General features: G+C 36.1%; 2 protein-coding genes across 2 annotated transcripts; one reads left to right on the forward strand and one right to left on the reverse strand.

Annotated features, from left to right (window-relative positions):
* Nucleotides 1-289: 289 nt before the first annotated feature.
* plek (pleckstrin) lies at nt 290-8,203 on the forward strand. The gene is made up of 9 exons (XM_044137339.1): nt 290-499; nt 3,260-3,415; nt 3,647-3,828; nt 4,394-4,485; nt 4,584-4,768; nt 5,763-5,867; nt 6,079-6,162; nt 6,247-6,316; nt 6,483-8,203. The coding sequence occupies exons 1-9, from the start codon at nt 458-460 to the stop codon at nt 6,620-6,622; spliced, it is 1,056 nt and encodes a 351-aa protein (XP_043993274.1). The 5' UTR covers nt 290-457; the 3' UTR covers nt 6,623-8,203.
* A 4,621-nt stretch (nt 8,204-12,824) lies between these two features.
* prokr1b (prokineticin receptor 1b) lies at nt 12,825-15,939 on the reverse strand. The gene is made up of 2 exons (XM_044137340.1): nt 15,448-15,939; nt 12,825-14,022 (listed from the first exon to the last, which is right to left on the reverse strand). The coding sequence occupies exons 1-2, from the start codon at nt 15,912-15,914 to the stop codon at nt 13,329-13,331; spliced, it is 1,161 nt and encodes a 386-aa protein (XP_043993275.1). The 5' UTR covers nt 15,915-15,939; the 3' UTR covers nt 12,825-13,328.
* Between the last annotated feature and the right edge of the window lie 2,986 nt (nt 15,940-18,925).

An 18,925-nucleotide genomic window follows, 5' to 3' on the forward strand; every position in this document is an offset into this window, starting at 1 on the left:
AGATGTGAATGTTTCTACATCAGCGGACTTTACTAGAAGATGAACACATTTGTCTCCCACTGCACTTTTTTTTTCTAATTTTAATGTGACCACAGTAAAACATACTAAGAAATCCAAACTGCTGAGTCCCATTTTTGTATTCAATTGAACAGAAAAGTTCTCAGACGTCCACCAAACTTCAGCTGTGACAAATAATATATTAGACAACAGGAAGCTGGTTGACCAGTCATCCTTATCACACAATGCTCACATTTCCTGCTTCTGGGTTTCTGTGGCTTTCACAAACACACACATGGTGATAGAGAGGGGGCGAGAGAGAGAGAGAGAGAGCGATATAGACAGACAGAGAGAGAGAGAGAGGAGGGCAGCAGAGGGAGTAGGTTAAATGGATATGAAATGCTTTTGACAGTCACTAAAAAGTGACAAGTTGCAGCAGACAGCAGCAAAGAGCCCAATAATGGAGCCACAAGAGATCAGAGAGGGATATCTTGTTAAAAAGGTAAGAACATCGACATAAAAATACACTTCACTTCCTAATGTGTTGTATACTTCGGTCTACCACTAACATAAACTTTTATTAAGAATTATTTTCAGACACTAGACAGGTATCGTAACACTAAAACTTCAAGCTTCATTTTGGTCCCACTAAAAGTAAATATAAACGTTTAGCCTTGAGGTTCAAACAATGCACTGTTGTTTCAGAGAAAGAAAAATAACATGTGAGTCGTACGCTTTATGCATATATTTCTATCGTACCAATACAGGCTTTCATATTAAGAAATGACAACAGCAATTATGAAAAACCAAACAACCATTATATTGAAGATATAGCTGTGTACACAAAAGCACTGGGAATGCATACTGAATGTTGTAGCTTTGCTTAGACCAACATTTGAATAGAGGAACAGATGTCACAAAGTCCCAGCACAACACAGAAATGCACACTTCTGTTCTGCAGGCAAAACAGAAGCCGAAGTTCCTATTAGAGCTGAAAGTAAAACATGAAATACCCCTCTGGTGTTTTTAGGTTTACTCTGCACTGTTGCATCCAAAGAGGAGAACTTCGTAATCAAACTATGCAATATGTACGAGTCGAGTAAAATCCACAATAACACAGCAGAGCTACGTTTGACCAGTGATTTTTTATTTCAGGTAGTAAATCATTCCACAGTTGTGTTGCTCTTACTGCAAATGAACACATTGAGGTTGTTGTTTTTTTTTAACACTGCCTACGCCCATATGTTTCTCTTCACTTTGAGCAAGGTGTGAATTTTGCTCTCGACCCAACTAAAATGTCAAACAGAGGTGGAGTTTTCACTTTATGAGCTTTTTGGTTGCATGGAGTCAGAAAAATATTATTTCCCTGATTTCATCAGCATGTGTTTCTTTCATTAGTTGCATTTCATTTTTAAGTAATTTAAAGCTGTGTCAGTTTAATTTCAATTCAACATTTGTTTGAAAACTTTTATCTGAAATGTAAATTAGTGACTGGTGTCACTTATTGTTTAAATGAAAGTATACGGATTAGAAAATCACTCCCTTCATGACAAAACTATTGTGCAAGCAGGTGATTAAAGCACGCGTCGGGGCGTGCTGTGGTGGTGTAGGGGATAGCACGACCCACATTTGGAGGCCTTCAGTCCTCGACGCGGCCGTCGCGGGTTCGGTTCCCGGACCCCGCGACATTTGCCACATGTCTTCCCCCCTCTCTCTCCCGCTTTCCTGTCAGCCTACTGTCATATAAGGGACACTAGAGCCCACAAAAAGACCCCCTGGTGGGGAGAGAAAAAAAAAAATAAAAGCACGAGTCTTTATTTAATTGTAGAAATTAAGGCAGGCTCCTGGTGCTTGCTCAAACAAATAAAATTCTTAAACTCTAATGGAAAATGTTCAAGCAATACAGAAAAGTTATATTATTCCATCCATCTTCTAGAACTGTTTAATCCATGCAGGGTCTGTGGGGCTGGAGCCTATCTCCAGCAGTCAACAGGTGAGAGGTGGGATACGCAGCCTGTCAGGGCAACACACAGACAACCATGCATGTACAATGTCAGATCTTAAGGCAACTTAAAATGGTCTGTTAACCCAACATGTCTTGGGAGTGCATATGAAAACCAAATAAATATGTACTGTGTGAGAGAGACAGGAAGTCTCACATACATGTGAAGATTATGCAAACTACCTCCAGAGACACCCTTGTCAAAGATGTGAATTTAAGGTTTACTTCCTGTGAGGCAGCAGTGCTAAACAACTATGAATTAGTATCAAAGTGTCAGGAGGAAGACTGATGAGCCTTGCCTGATATATGAACAGTCTGTGCAAAGAGTCTTACATCCTCAACTGACAATCAAATTTAACACACAAATGTCCTGAACGGGCTAAAAATATTGCAAACTTTATAAAATATAGCTATTTTCTCTTTCTTTCTTTTTTCTCTTCCTGGTTGTCTAGAGTTTTGTACCAAGAGAATGATTAATCCAGTCGATTAATGATAAGAGTGCCGTCTGTCTAGAATGCAAAACTGACCACGTGTTCCTGTGTACTTGATTTCACAGGAATATGTGTTTTGTGATTTCACAAACGTGTTTTGTGATTTCACAAACGTGTTTTGTGATTTCACAAACGTGTTTTGTGATTTCACAAACGTGTTTTGTGATTTCACAAACGTGTTTGTGATTTAAATTAAGTGAACTTAATTTAACTAACAGAAGTACAAATTTTCATGAAAGTACAGGAATGCTACCAAGTATCATTATCACAGCGAAGGATCTATTTTACACGTGTTAAATACCACAATTGTTTAAGTATTTTCTAAGCAATATGCATTTTAGAAAAACAAATCTGCCTGTAAAAAACCCCCCCAAAAAAACAACATTTTTTGTTCTATTAGAGAACAAGGAAAAGAGAAGGCTGCAAACCTGAAATGATTAGTCTAAATCCTAACTGGAAGAAAAACAATATAACATTTATAAACAACGCTATCATTGCAAGACTCTCCCTGCACACTCTATCTGAACCTGTAAGTCTATGTACTACGTTGAAAAAGAAAAGAATTCTGTCAAAAGCAAAAAGTATGATCCACCAGCTTTTGTGAGTTGACGGGCAGAATAGGAAGCAAGAAGCATGCCGACAAAGTTGTGCTAAAACAGAGATTAAAGCATTTACTTCAAACACAACACACCTCACGAACAGCTCCATCCTTTGTCAGTGCTTTTGCACTTTTTGCTCAAGGCTTCCTGTTGTATTAAACAATCCTCAGGGTACAGTGCTGAACTCCTGGAGTGCAGTGTGGGTGGTGTTGTCAGAAGATGGTTTGGATTACTATAAAAAGAAAACAGATCACTCACCGAAAGGGATGATCCCACTGAAAGGAGCAACCCTCATCAGTCCCTGTCAAGATTTTAACAAGAGAACGGTAAGAAATTGTCAAATATCATCAGCTACAATCTAAAATGAGGGCAGCGGGATTAGACCTGTGAGAATAATCATTATCACCGTTTAGCATTGTGAAAATTGAGACGTTTAGTCATTTAGTCAAGCTACTATTTGCATTAGCTGATTATTTTCCTTTTTTGTAGAATAAAATGTTCAATCGAGAGAACCCTGAATCTTGAAAAGTGTAGCTAACAGAACTTGCTTGATTTAGCTGGTCTTCAAGATCACTACAGAGAGGAAACAAGATCACTTCTTTCAAGCCTCGCATGTGGAGGAGAGAGAACTTTGGGTCAAGGACATTAGGAGAACCTTGTCCTGCTTGAAAGATGGGAAAAAGTTTGCTAGAAAGTCCACCAGACGCTCTATTCGCCTGCCAGAAACAGTCAACCTTGCGTAAGTAATATCAAATCTTGTCTTTTTCAGAATAATTAATCAGAATGACAAAATGAGTGGTAGTTATTATGGAAAAAGATGAGATATTTACTGCAGTAAAAGTACTTGATGTCAGTAAATAGAGCTAAGTTGCTAATTCGATACTGTGCCTTCAAAAAGTATTCATATTGCTTGAATGCTTTAGTTGTTGTAACCTCTAGCTTTATTGTATTTATTTTGGATTTTATGTGGTAGGGCAAAAGAAAGTAGCGTATGCTCTACTTTGTGTTGATCTAAAGCATGAGATATCTTATGTTGTCAGCTGAAACATAAGAAAAAGTTTTGGAAAAGGTCAATGAGGATTAAATCACTTTTCAAGGCATTTTTAGAACAATATAGGCTCTCTTAAAGTATACAAATATAATAATACCTGCAGCCTGACTGGCTTAGCTTCACTGCTTAATCATTTGATGCTTAAATGTTTCAGATTATGAGAACTGAAGGTGAAGGTCACTGAGCTGTGAAGTGCTCGTGGGTATTGACGGAAACTGTAATAATAATAATAATCCTGGTTGTGTTTTCCTAGTGAGCTGTATGCGCTGATGAAAGACCAGGACGACGGAGTGAAGGAGTTAAAACTTGAGCAAGATAATCAAATTTTCAACCACTGCTTCACTGGTATTGAATTCTAAGTTATTTGGATGTTACCATAGGTGTGCAGGAAGGTTTATTTCTGTTCTTGACCCTTTTTCACAGATTCCTTATTTTTGGCATAGGTGCGACGGTAGTAGAGTGGCTGATTTCAAAAGGGAAGGCAAGAAATAGGCCTGAGGCACTCATGTTAGCAACGGGGCTTCTGACCGAGGGCTTTCTCCAGCCTGCAGATGACCTGTCAAAGGAGGGGGTGGAAGGCGGAGAAAATATAACCTTCTTAGATCAAACAACAGCTCTCTACTACTTTGTGAGTTCAGCTCCGGAAAACATACTAACAAAAACATGTGTTTATTTAAACAATGTATGGATTCTATGATTTATTTTTTGTGTGTGTGTGCGTGTGTGTGTGTGTGTGACAGATAAACACAACATACTGTATAGCATGACATTGAAATGTCATGCTATACAGTATGTACAGTATAGCATGCGAGGCTTGTACAGTATGTCATGCTATACATACAGCATGACATACAGTATGTATGTCATACATACTTGCAGCAGATCATTGCAGCATCTGCTGCAATGATGCATGGTTTTCAAAATTTATTTGCAAAAAAATATTCAAAAATTGTAGCATGCACTTTGTATTCAGCACCTCTTATTTTAAAAGTTCCCACCCACCCCGATCAGGACGATTAAGGAACACACCAGATAGACAAAGGAATTAAATTGTGCAGAAGCTTTAATGCAGGGTTGTGTCATAAACTAATATCCAAAGCTTTCACATGTCTTATGGTGTTCAATCTGTCTTCCAAAAATGGAAAGAATGTGGAACAACTGCATTTAGCCTGGCAAAGAGAGTGATTGTCAGAGAAGCCAAGAGGCCTAAGATAACTCTGGTAGAGCTGCAGAGCTCAGGTGGAAGAATCTGTTAACAGGGACAACTCTTAGTCAAACACTGCAAATCTAGACTTTGCCAGAAGGGAAGTCCTGAAAGAAAATCTGTTAGAGATTCCAAAAGATTATAATGGATGTTCTCTTTTCAGCAAGACAGTAACCTTAGAACTACAGTCAGAGTTACTATGGGAACAGCTTATAGCTAATGGCCCTGACCACAATCCAAACACACCAAAATTTCTGACTGACAGTCTCATATTAAGTCACGATGATAGTTATTTGCACATTTGGTAATAACTTGAAAAAATGTGAAAAAATAAAATAAAATTTGAGGCAGTGTGAATACCTTTGCCAGGGACTGCTCACATCGTGGGTAAGATGTATGTCCATCTTTGTCCTTTCAGACAGACAGTGGGTTCTTCTGTGAAGGCTACTCCAGTGACGAAGATGTTCTGCTGAAGGACGAATTCAGGGGAAACATTATAAAACAAGGCTGCTTGCTCAAACAGGTGAACTGTTGGCACAACAAAACCTGACTGCCACTGTTCAATATTCCCTTGGTGGAAAACATCTTTCATAAACATTTCAAACACATAAAAACGGTTCCAGTTACTGAAAAAGGAACTTAGTTTTGCATTCAAATTTCTCAGGGTTAAATTTAGCATTTTGATATTATGTATTATTAACTTCATTGTCTAATCACTATTTATTTTATCATAGGGACACAGAAGAAAGAACTGGAAGGTACGAAAGTTCATACTTCGAGATGACCCCGCTTATATGCACTATTATGATCCTTCAAAGGTAAATGTCTTGGTACGATCTATGCTGCGTAAGCTCAAATTTTGCCCAGAATGAAACTATTTTTTTCTCCTTCCTTATTGTCAGGGCGATGACCCTCTAGGCTCAATACATCTCAGAGGAGCCGTGGTTACAGCTGTAGAGTACGTGCCTGACGGTGGGTGATGCATTTTAGTGTCGGGATGTAAATATAGCTTTTCAACTGTGACAAAAAAAACAAACAACAAAAAAAAACAGAACTCAAGTGTGGTGTCAGTATAGTATAGATTTTTTTACTTATCCATTTTAACTCCTCTTTTGTTTCTATCATTTCCTGGTTCCAGCCAAGAAGTACGACGTTGATGGCAACCTCTTTGAGATTATCACGTCAGATGAGACTCACTATTTCCTGCAAGCTGCAACATCTGAGGAAAGAAAGGAGTGGATCAAAGCAATACAGACGGTGTCAAAAAGTGGAAAGTAATGAAAGCAGTGAAGCAACAGGGGAATATCTGTCAACCACAGCTGCATCGAAACTGATGTACTACTTTTACTTTTACTTTTATGTTCTTGTCTTTCATTGTGAAGCAAGTAGTGAATTTTACTTTTATGCACACATTATATTTATGTTTCTTTATGCTAAATTCATGACAATTTAAATAGGAGAAAAAAATTCCTGCAGAAGTACTATCTATTAATACCCGATGAATATTTTTGAAAAGCACTGTATGTGTTTGCATAACTTAGAACTACAAGTTAAATGGACACAGGCTTTTGTTTGTGGAGATGCATATCTCTGTCCTTTACACGAAATATTTAAATAAGCTGGTTTGCAGAGCAGTGAAGCAAGTTTTTTTTTTTTTTGTTTGTGTGTTTTTGTTTTTTTTCTAAACCAGTTTCACACCTACAAAAATAATTGCCTCAATTTAAATTTGCATGCAAATACAGTAAAAGGTACTTCTTTGGAACAACAAACTGTTTTAACCTATTTAGATGTATTATTAACTCAGACTAGTTTTGCTTCCTCTTTGTTCAGTTTCTAAAGTCTGAGATAGTTGCTGTTATCATACAAATGCTGAGCTTCTGGGTGTGAACAAAGTCTGAGTTGCATTGTGTCTTCACTGTTGCACAACCACTTTGTAGCAGTGGATGCTTGCTGCATTTGTGTGACAGTTTATCAGCCACAAAAATGACTAGTTTGAGCTGGGGTGTGACTAGATGGAAAAAACAAAGCACAGCAGAGAAGACAACTTATTTCAACTGTAGGTTTAAGGGCAGCTCAAAGTTGTTGTAATGTAAGTATAGAATATGAAAAATAAGCAGTGCATATCTGTTGCCTGTCCTGTAAGATTTGAACATTATTAGTCACGTGACCTTTCTAAATTTATCTATGAACTCTAAAGCCTATTTTTTGAACAATAATCCCACATCAAACTAAGTACATCAGGGGTGTACTGAGTTTAAAATACAACTGTTTGCCTATTTGTGCTTTTCTTTTTGAAGCGAGTGACTAAATGCTTTGAACACACAATAAAGTAGCAATATTTATTTAAATTAAATCCACATATAATTTCTGTTAGAGGTGACTGATTTCTTTTGCTGGCGTTAGTTTTAACCACATCTTTTGTGAAGAATTCATGGTGGTTCAAGAAGGCATGTAAAATGTTTTGAACAACATTGTCACGTCTATGCAGTCAGACTCACTGACACCTAACACCCACTGATTTTCTCAGATAGTGTTTCAGCTTTGTGTCAAAATGCTCTTGATTACAGACTGCTAAAGCACACAGTGCAGGCTGTGTATCAGACCGCTGACAGTAAGCAAATAATACAGAAGTCTGATATATCATATAATTGGAACCCTGGGATTGAGTGGTTTGCAAAGACTTTTTCAACATTTGGCTGTACAAAACAAAGCGAAAACAAAAGCAATGCATCTCTGTGAACATCTTGGAGGCTGCAGTGACAATTACTAACGCTGTTGATTTTATTGCTCATTCAAATTTATTGCTTTCTGTATGAAAATTACTAAAATGAATAAAAATAAGAAAAACTGTGCACATCATTATTTTTACACTATTACTGATTTTTAACACAATGAAAACAAATTAGCACAATCATGATGCAAAGCTCATGCTCACATGCTTGTATAAGTTTTATATTATCTTGAAAAACTTTGAATCCAGTAATTTGTTTTTATTTCAGGCAGTAAATCATTCCACAGTTATGTTGCTCTCACTGCAAATGCACCATGGTAACTTACAGCAGATTTTTAAATCTAATGTTTACAATAGGTTTGCAAAAACTCCGTGGTCTATCATTTATATCGTCACAGTTAACAAAAGTCAGTTTAAAATTGCACATATGTACTGCTTCAACAATCCATAATAAAGAAAATAAAAACATGCTTATTTCTTAACTATTTGATGCAGAAAATGGGTTAAAATTGTTCTATTAACCAGGTGTGCATGTTTGTGTAATATCTGCTAGCAGGAGACAGGACTGTACATGAAAACGGGTCTACGAACACAAAGACTTCACCAAAACTGTCAGCAGATGGCAGTATTACCCCATGATGATTACTGAAAGTAGTTAAGGTTCTTTCTTTGGTTCTTTGTTTTATTGTTTCTTGTTTCATGGAAACCCTGTGTGTAACCTGTTTTGTTTCCAGCTATTTGCACAAACGTTCGTGGTGCATTTGTATCCTAAAGCAAAACATGAAACTCGATGCAGGAATCTATATGAAAAAAGTAAATAAGTATATTACAAATTACCAGGTTAAAGCTGTACCACGTAACTTAGATATAAATATTTTATCGTATTTATTGAAACTGTCACAATGTCATGAAAGTATATGAGAGAGATATTCTGTGAAAAAAACTCAAGCTCCTTTTGACCTTCTAGTCCTACTACTATCTACAGAAATATAGAAGCAACCTGTCAAAGCAAGGAGGAGTGTCTTAGTGTTACAGGTCTTGTGTCAGGACTGCTATACCAGTGTCGATGACAATCTGAAGAATAATAAAAGATAAATCGGGAATTACGACCGAAACGCTGCCTTTAGGATCCACATTGCATTTGTCGCAAACCGGAACTCCTCCCCAAAACCAACCCTGAAGCAACTCCCCCAAACAAAGGTTCCGCCTCGCCACCACTTCTCCCATCCCAACTTCAGGAAAGCACTATAAATGCAGGCAGATTAACATGCCGCACTGCAATAATTAATAATAATAATAATAATAATAATAATAATAATAATAATAATAATAATAATAATAATTTGTTTATTTAAAAAAATAAGATAAACTCTACATGAAAATACTTCAGAACTATAAAACAACTAAAATAATGCGGTGACATTTTTAGTCATCCACTTGTATACGCTTACGCTGTGCTAATGGCAGAAAAACAATACAGCATTACAGAAAAATAAATTTCCCTTGTATTTACAAAGAAATCTCCTCAGGAAGATGCTATCAACCTCCTCCCTGAGTTTCTCAGAACATATTGAAATGGCTGATGCAAACACGTGCTGAGTGAGACAAAATGTTCTTGGCTTGCCTGATGGTCGTCTGTTCAAAGAGATGTTTCTGGGAGAGTAGGTCAGAAGTAATAATAATCTTGCCTGCCATCGATACCAGACTAAACTGGGAAGTTTCCAAATCAACCCAGTTATACTTCCTGAAAATGGACCTGTACAAAAATACAATATTTTTAGAAACACCAAACAATCAGAGGTGTCTAAGAAAATACCTTTGCTCAAACACTTGCTGTATGTGTGCGTCAGCTAAGATCGCTATTATCCATATGAACACCTAAGTATTTACAGGAGGATTGGTGTTCATGTGTAAAACTACATTGTACATATTAATACAAAAATATTTCCAAAATCCTTGGCACACTGTTGCATGCCTGCCTTCTATATTTCATTTGCCTTAGCAAGACATACCATCATGGGTAAGTAATGTTCTTAAATTGTCTTGCTATGCATTTTGAACAATATGATGCTGTTTCATTAATGAAGAAGCCAAGCTGGCATTGATTTTTATGACATGTCAAACATGTCCTCTTCACACGTGTGTACACACATGTGCACATGTACACAAATGCTATAGAATCTGCACACCTGTAACTCTAATATGTAATTTATGAGTCTTTATTTAAACTTTTACATGAACATTATTGATCAAATACTTCTCTGGAGAGGATTATGGCACAATATGAGTATAAAATCAAAATAAAATTCATGATTTTCTGTCACTGTTGCTTCCCCTTTGTAAGTCTGTAGGCAAAGTGAGGGCAAGGAAATACACTTTCCTTGTATTAAATGATCCCAGAAAATCAGGTTTTGACAAACTAGATCTTATTCAAACACTGAATCGATTTATTTGTTGCAAAGACTTTAAATTGATAGAATGTGCTATATAAATTAACAATAAAAATAATTTAGCTTATCTAATAAACAAAAGACTTAGAACCTTCAGTGTTACAAAAAGTGTTTGTTCACTTTTAGTATAATATTCCCAATATTATGTTAGTAGTGGTTCATGTTATATATTAAATGATGATTGAAATGTAATTACTTGCTACATAGCAAAACCTTTATTTTTTATATAGAAATAATTTACAGTTTCCATAACAATAACTCAAGATACACAGATATGAAATGGCAAACTCTTTCTTGCTCTAAGCCTGCAGGGGTGCTCAATGCAAACAGAATTTAAAAGCAGCCAGTTTTGACATGGTGAAGCTACTTGATGTCTCTGAAAAGTTCAGGCTGCTTTCACATTCAACTTTTAACTGGATCATGATGTAGCACATGAATGAAGGCGTTTGTGGTGTCAGTTGTTCAGTTTCAAAGAATCCAATTGAAATAATGACAAGTTGTATCATTGGTCCTCACTTAAAAAGGATTTTTTTTTTTTTAAATGATTTTTAAGTGAGGCTGTGCTCTTTTAGTATAACTTTCTATCTGAATAGTGAATGTTTCGTCGTGCTGTATGCTCTTCATTCGTACCCTATAATATATATATATATATATATATATATATATATATATATATATATATATATATATATATATATATATATATATTAAGGCATAATCTATATAGTAGTTGTGTAATAGTTAAAGTATTACACAATTGCAGACAATTTCTGCAACTAAAAAATCTGCCAGCAGAGGTTTATATTCCTATTGTTGTTTAAACAATGCCAGCTCTTACTGTAAAAAAGTACAGGTGCTTCAGAGGCTGCTATCAAAAGGCTGATCAAAGAAAACATTTATCTATAAATAATCCTTTGAGATTTTCAACAATTAAAAAAAAAAAAAAAATCAATGAGTCAGAGTGACAACCTGTCAAAGCGCCTGGACAACAAAAAGAAAAAGGAAAAAAATGTGGTATTATATTGATTAGAATTATAGAAAATGCTGACTGAGTATGTGAGACGAGAAACTGGAAGCTTTTTGTCACAGACAGCAAATGCATTTTTTACCTAACTGCTTTTATGCGAGGGTTCATGTAATAATAATTATTTTCATGGACTTGGAGGTGGAGGCTGGGGATTATGGTGACAAGGATACACAGTGACAAGCACAGAATGAATTGTTCATTAAGAAAAAAAGTCACATTCTCATTTAAGAAAAGGAAGACTATATATATATAAATTTCCCCACAGCAATCTAAGAACATTTAGCAAAAGTAGAACAAAGATGAGCAGTAACATCTTATAAATGTCAAAAGGAGTTTTCTGAGCAGGATTGTGCTGACAATAAAATTGGTCAGCTATGTAACAAATGTTTTTGCTATGTCTGTCATTTTACTCTCTGAGGTGTATGATTAACCAATTTACTTCTCTGTTCTTAGATGAACTTAAACACTAAAGGCTTACAAAATAAGCAGCATTTAACTTAATGCAATAACATTACATGTAAATGGTGTGCTCTGTTTCAATCAAAACTACAAAAATAAATAAACTGCGTACATTGAAGATCAGTGTTATTCCATTATATGTGTCCAGAATTATCTTCTGGACAGGCTTTAAATCAGAGCTTTAGATTTTTCGCCTTCAGTCTGCAGGTGTTAATGTCATTTCAAGAATTTCTTGTTACACCAACTTCAACTGCTTCTATGAAATGTTTACAAAAGCAAACAAAAAATCATTTACAAGGCTACAGATAATCAAACGCTTATTTTAATTTTAATCTGAAACAAGCAAAGCCACCTAAAAATAAGAAAAAAAATAATTAACTTAAAAAGTATAATGTGTTGGTGATTTTAAGATTCATGATATACATTTAAACATTTAAAAAGCACAACCAGAAAAACCATTGGTTTTGAGTCTTAAAATATTTATTAATGCAAACCAACAATATTTTTTATAGAAGCGATGTAGTATAATAAGAATAACTAATGAGGAGCAGTTTAATTGATATTTTTAATGTACTGAAAAAAAAAACAATAGAAAGTGTTTTTGGTGGGTTTTTCTAGTTATCAGTTTGACAATATGTAGAACAAACCATACAAAACCATTTCCATTTAAAACGTGACCTAGCATAATAATATTACAAACAAAGCAGGTACAAGGATTACAAAGCTTGGGGACATAAAAGGATCAGTAACAATCAAGTTCTTCAGTATTTTTATTTATTTTATTTTTTTTGCTACAGTTACAATAATATTTTAAAGTGCTAAATGTATAGCCACAGAATGAATAAAACAATTTCATTGTTAGATAAAATTTTGACTTGCTGACAATCCATGCCAACCAAAGACATGGACTGCACTTATGGACCTGTCTTGTCATTACTTAAAGCTCTTCACAACACAACCCACATTCTTTGTACACAACTTATTGATCTATAAATATTTTGTTTACAAACAAAGGGCTTGCTATTCCTTTTGTGCTATGTAGTTATTTGTGCCTTTTCATATACTTGCTGACCACTAAACATCTTGACACTAGATTCACACTACAATGCAGATTATCTTACCCAGAAAATGTTTTGAAGTGGGAAGCATTTTCATATCGACAAACTACACTGCTGAGTCACTGCTGCTCCAAGGGACTGTTTTGAACTTAGCTTTTTCTGAACTATGAGGTTAAAACTCAGAATAATGACATGCAACGTCATTGAATTTGTATAAAAGCAATCAAATGCTTAACTGTATCATCAAAGTTTACTATAATCAGCTTAGGTGGATGCATTCAATCTCTTCAGTTACTGGCATGGAGGAGGCTCTTATGTACATTTCTTCTGCACTTTTATCAGAGACATAAGTTGACCTCCACCGTAGCAGGACAATTTTCTTTAGATACTTCACAGTGTTATTCTTGACGCTGACAAAGCAGAATGTGTTGATCATGCTGTTGCTCATCGCAATGCACTCAACAATGTAGAAAGCCACCAGGGAGTGTCTCTGACGAGAGATGAATGTTGGATGGAAGTCTCGTAGGATGGTGAAGCCATAGTACGGTGTCCAGCACAGGATGTACGCAGCTAAAATTCCAATGAGGACCACAACAGTTTTGCGACGACAACGTAATCTCTTCCTTATCTGTTCAGTCTGAAACCCTGGGACATTTTTGAACAGTTCACGGGAAATGCAGGCATAACACAATGACATGACAACAACGGGGCCAACAAACTCCACAGCAAAAACAAACAGAAAGTAGGATCGATAGTAGGTCTGATAGTCCACAGGCCATATTTGGGCACAGAAGACTTTGTGAGTGGTATCACCATGAAGGTATGTTGTTACAGACGCAAAATAGGCAGAAGGAATTGATATCAAAATGGGAACTATCCAGACTCCAATTATTAGGAAATAGGCTGTCTGAAACTTCAAGCGAGGCCTCAAAGGATGTACGATGGCCATGTACCTATAAGAATAGAGAGACAATGTTGTATCATTCATAAGACAGGAAATATATCTGTGAAATCAATGGTCTTGATTTTTGGTAGCAAAGCTATCCGGCACCATGAAAAGTATTTGACCCTTACAGATTCCTTCTTGTCCTCTTTGTCACTTAAATGATTTCATTTTTAAACAAACTTTAATGTCAGACAGCAATTATCTAGTTAAATGCACAAAAATAATAACTTATATGATTTAAGGGTGAAATTATTTGGGCTTGTGGGAAAAAGTTAACCTCCCCTTTTTAAAACTTAACTGGTTTAGCACACCTGAGTTTATTTTCTCTAGCCACATTCAGGCTTAATTACTGCTACATCTGTTCTCAATCAAGACATCTCTTAAATAAGACCTGCCTATTTAAGTGGCTTGTGATTACAAAAAACTGTAATTGTAAGAAGGAACAATAAAATGAATAAGCAAGAGGAAGTATGGAGAAATACTTTGAGGATTGGGCATACAAGCTTAAATAGTGGTCTAAACATTACAGGGAAACATTCATAATTGGCTTGTTCTCATTGTGGAGAAATACATGGTGTTGAACATGTTTTGATAAAATGTAGAAAATATGGAAGAGAAAGAAGGGAAATAGAATGTCCTAGTTATCATCCAGACCTAACTCAAATCCAAATGTATGTCTAGAGCTGGATGATATTTGTCTGCAGATGCTCTTCTAGCAGCTACTTCACAAAGAGCAAGGTGACAAAACGAACTCACAAGATTTTCATGGTATCCTGTTGCAAATGAAGCAAAAATTGTCTACAGAGTTTTCAAAAATGTAGACAGAGTAGAAATGCACAAAACATTTTTGATATTTGAAGGTTTTTGAATTTTGGCATAATTACTGCTGCAAGTGTGTTGGTCTGTCACATAAAGTCCCGATTCACATTGATAAAATGTGAAATGTTCAAGGAGTATAGACACATTTTCAATGTGTGTGTGTATGTATAACATAGAAATTGCTCCTTTTAACAGCCAGAATGAGCAATATCCCTGGTAAACTTATCTGTGTTTAAACAAGGGTTATGCCCTTGTTTGTTTCCTTACTTGTTTAAAGCTGTATTCAAATGTTGGCAGCCCAGTTTCTGACACAAGGGGACAGAAACTTGTGTCCCCTCTAAAATAATAATATATTCCTTATTTTAGAGCTCATCAGATATCTTCTCTATGTCTTAATTAGATTTAGTAAGATAAAAACGTTAATGTTTTTTTTTTTTATTTAAAAATAAATTGCAAGGCAACGACAACACCATGTCTGTTACTATACAAACTCTTAGTTTGTGAATGGTCTTGAAAAGCAATCATAGCAGGTAGACTGTTGGGTAATGCATTTAAACATTGGCATTGTAAACAAACACAACACATAAACAGAAAATTTAAAGCATCATCATACCTGTCAAATGCAATAGCCAGCAGCGCGTTTGTGGACACGTAAAGCGACACAGTACGGAGGTAGTTCACAGAGGCACACAACACCAGTCCGTGGTCCCACGAAAGCTGTTTTACCACATAGTAGTCCACCAGAAAGGGACAGCAAACAACTGCCACAATAAAGTCTGAGATAGCCAGATTAGCAATGAGCAGGTTGGTTAGATTACGGAGTTTTTTGTAGCGTGTCAGGGTGGCAATGAATATGAAGTTCCCGAGACCACACACAAGCATGATACACACTAGGACAATACCAAGGATACTGGTGACCACAAAGAAGGTCTGGCCCTTTGTTGTGTCTGGAATCTCATCAAGAGGGATGCCGTAGTCCAAGTCATAGGAATCCATATAACGATCCAAGTTGCCCTCCACGTTGCCATCCTGGATATCTGCAGAAGATGCTATCAAGTGACTGATGTTTGAGTCTCCCATGTCTTACAACACACACACTCTTATTCTGGGGGAAATTAAACAGATTTGGCCCAAAAATTTATGTTGCACTAATTGGTACGTGCATCCAGTCTTTACCCTCCTTCAAATAATTTGCATGTGTGAAAATGAAATTCTTGAAAATCTCAATCAACCCATCTTCTTTGGAAGCAGAGACACATTTCCACCTGGAACAAAGAGTTGCAATTTCAGTCATAAATAGGAGTTATTGTTATAGGTGCTGAGTTATAGTTATTGGAGCAAACAAGTCATTATGGTGGAATGTGTCACTTTTTCCTAATGGAGCCTAAATGAGGGTGGAGTGATTACTTCTTGGAGATGCTTTTGCATAATTCTTTGTGTTTTTATAGCATGCCAGTGGCTCAGTCTCATAAAGAGAGTGAAGTCAGTGCATGAGAAATGCCACTTCAGTGACAAGCATGATGATAAAGACACCCTTCAGTTTAGGCATACAATCAAAGAAATAAATTAAAGATATTTCCTTTGAGCAACAAAGTCTGATAGCTGGTTTAAATGAAATCGGATACACATCTAAGAACATTAGAAGATATAAAATGAATTTTCAACTGTTAAGTATTTATTAGAAATTACCTGCGTACGGTGAAATTGGATTCCAACCATTTCTGAGCCTCGTCAGTCCGATAAAAAAACATCTATAAGTTAAAAAGCTCTTTAAATCTCCCGCAAATGACCGATTGAACGAGTAGTAGACACAGTCTCTCCATCAGCCTGACCGCGCAAAGACCGCATCTGCTGTCAGAGCACTCCACTCCGCTCTTCAGCTTCTGCTACGCTGTTTTTTTGTTTTAGTTTTTTTTTTTTTGGGGGGGGGGGGAGATTCAAAGAGAAAACTTGCGCTTGTCTCTCCACCGCCTGAAGTGATAAATAAGATGAAAAGTGAGGTTGCCGAGACCGCAAATCGTCTTTCAAGATGTGTCAAGAAGGGCTCACACGGAGACAGCTGAATATTTACAGCACCGTGGCATAATCCCTGAATGTGGCTGTCGTGCATATAAATCAGTAAAAGTTATTATTTGCACTTCTCACACTTACTTCATTTGCAAACAGGTTATGTTTTGTTTATAGATACAGAATATTAGGAAACAGTTTAACAGCATGTTTTGTGAATATTTCTCACTATTAGCAAATCCCAATGGTTTTGAAAATAAACCATAGCAAGATGTCAGGAAATCTGAGGATCAAAGCTTTGACTTCTGAGGCTTTAGCACATCATAAAAACAGTTCGATTTAAAAAAAAATTATAAAACATAAAAATAAAAATCTACATTTCTGGGGGTTTTTCTGTCAAGGTGGGATGCTGTGTGTACATTCATGAGAAATAATATCAACTTTTTTTGATTTTGGAAAATGACTGCAATGAAACAAAGAGTAATTAATTTACAGTCGTCTGAATACTTTCCGTACCCACTTCAGTTCATAAGTGTCAGGGTCTTTGCATGAAGCAGCCAAGACAAACGTAAAAAGTCAGGGTTGCCACTGATCATGTGTGATATAAGATAACTCTAGTTATGTGATCTGACACATTGTCTCTACAGTCCAGTATCCACCATGTCAGCCTTTGTTATTTCAAACATAAACTCCCATGAGCTAAATTTAATTTATTTATTTATTAGGAATAAAGACTCAGAATGTAATAAATTTGTGTGTGCCATGGTCTTGAAGGGCGTTGGTGATTTGAATGATATACATCCTAACAGTGATAGTTCTTGGTATGACTTGATCTCAGAGCATTTGACACAGTTTGCTGCTGGTGTTTAATTTATAGTATAGCTGTGATGTTTACTAAACAAAGTGGTAGTAGCTATAACTTGAAGATGTTTTTTTTTTTTTAGTTTGTAACAAATTATTAGTCAATTGTTCAAATAATAATATTACTATAAAAAAATATTTTCTGCATACTAAGAAAAAACAGTCTTTATGTAATTTTTTTATTTTATTTTTATTTTTTAGCAATGTTATATTGGCTTGTTGACAAAGCTCATGTAATTTTACCTTACTCTACATAATTAGTGGCACTTGATGAATGACAGAAACTGGGTGAGTGTATGACAAGCAACAGGCATCTGTGTTTCTTAAACTAACAAAACTTTGAAATGGATTCATTATTGTCCTCTTTTATCTTAACGCAATAGTGAAAAACTTTTAGGACCATCTCTCCATGGTCAGACATCCTGAACAGCAGAAACCAATCAACAGAGAGCAGCAATGATGACTTGGTCGGATCAATTTCTCATTGTGATAAAGACACAGGACTGCTGCTTTGTGCATTACCTCCAACTATCATCAGTCAATAACAGCAGGATGCCTTTTTCTATCCTCCTCACAATGGGTCTAACAGACAGCTCTGAAATACCAGACACAGACATAAGCCAGCAGACAACTTTGTGTTAACTAATGAGCAATTTTCTTCAGCCAACCTCAGAGCTCAGCACACATGGAATTAAAGTTTAATTCCTGATAGCAGGATAAACAAAATACTTTAATTCCCAGCTGTGGACATGTCTCTGGACTCACTGAACCCACAGATGTATTGCCACAGATTTATAACTGCAGCTATAATTGCGAAGGAGAGTGACACTCAGCCATACGCCATTCAGGCGTTCCCCTTATCCATGGAGAATATGCACTAGAACTTTAATCTACTGTCTGCATGAAGACAGACAGATAGGAAGTGTTCTATTAGTCACAGTGATAAAATGAAACAAGAACAGAAAACCTCAGGATCAAGTGCACGTCTGGAGATTTAAATTTGAACAGAAGTACTCAATTTTGTTTCTCCCTTCTAAGTCACAAAGGAGAATTTCTCTATATTTTTCAGAGCCTGTTTAGTAGTTTCTGTGTGTGGCCTTGTTTAGTAGAAATGTACATAAAAGGTATTTAACAGGGGTGTAATGGTAGACAAAAGTAATGGTTCTTTCTGTGCTTCTTTTAAATTCTTGGTTACATAAGATTTTTACGGAACCTCTAAAAGG

The sequence above is a fragment of the Gambusia affinis genome, linkage group LG13 (genome assembly GCF_019740435.1).
Source record: "Gambusia affinis linkage group LG13, SWU_Gaff_1.0, whole genome shotgun sequence".
NCBI lineage: Eukaryota > Metazoa > Chordata > Actinopteri > Cyprinodontiformes > Poeciliidae > Gambusia > Gambusia affinis.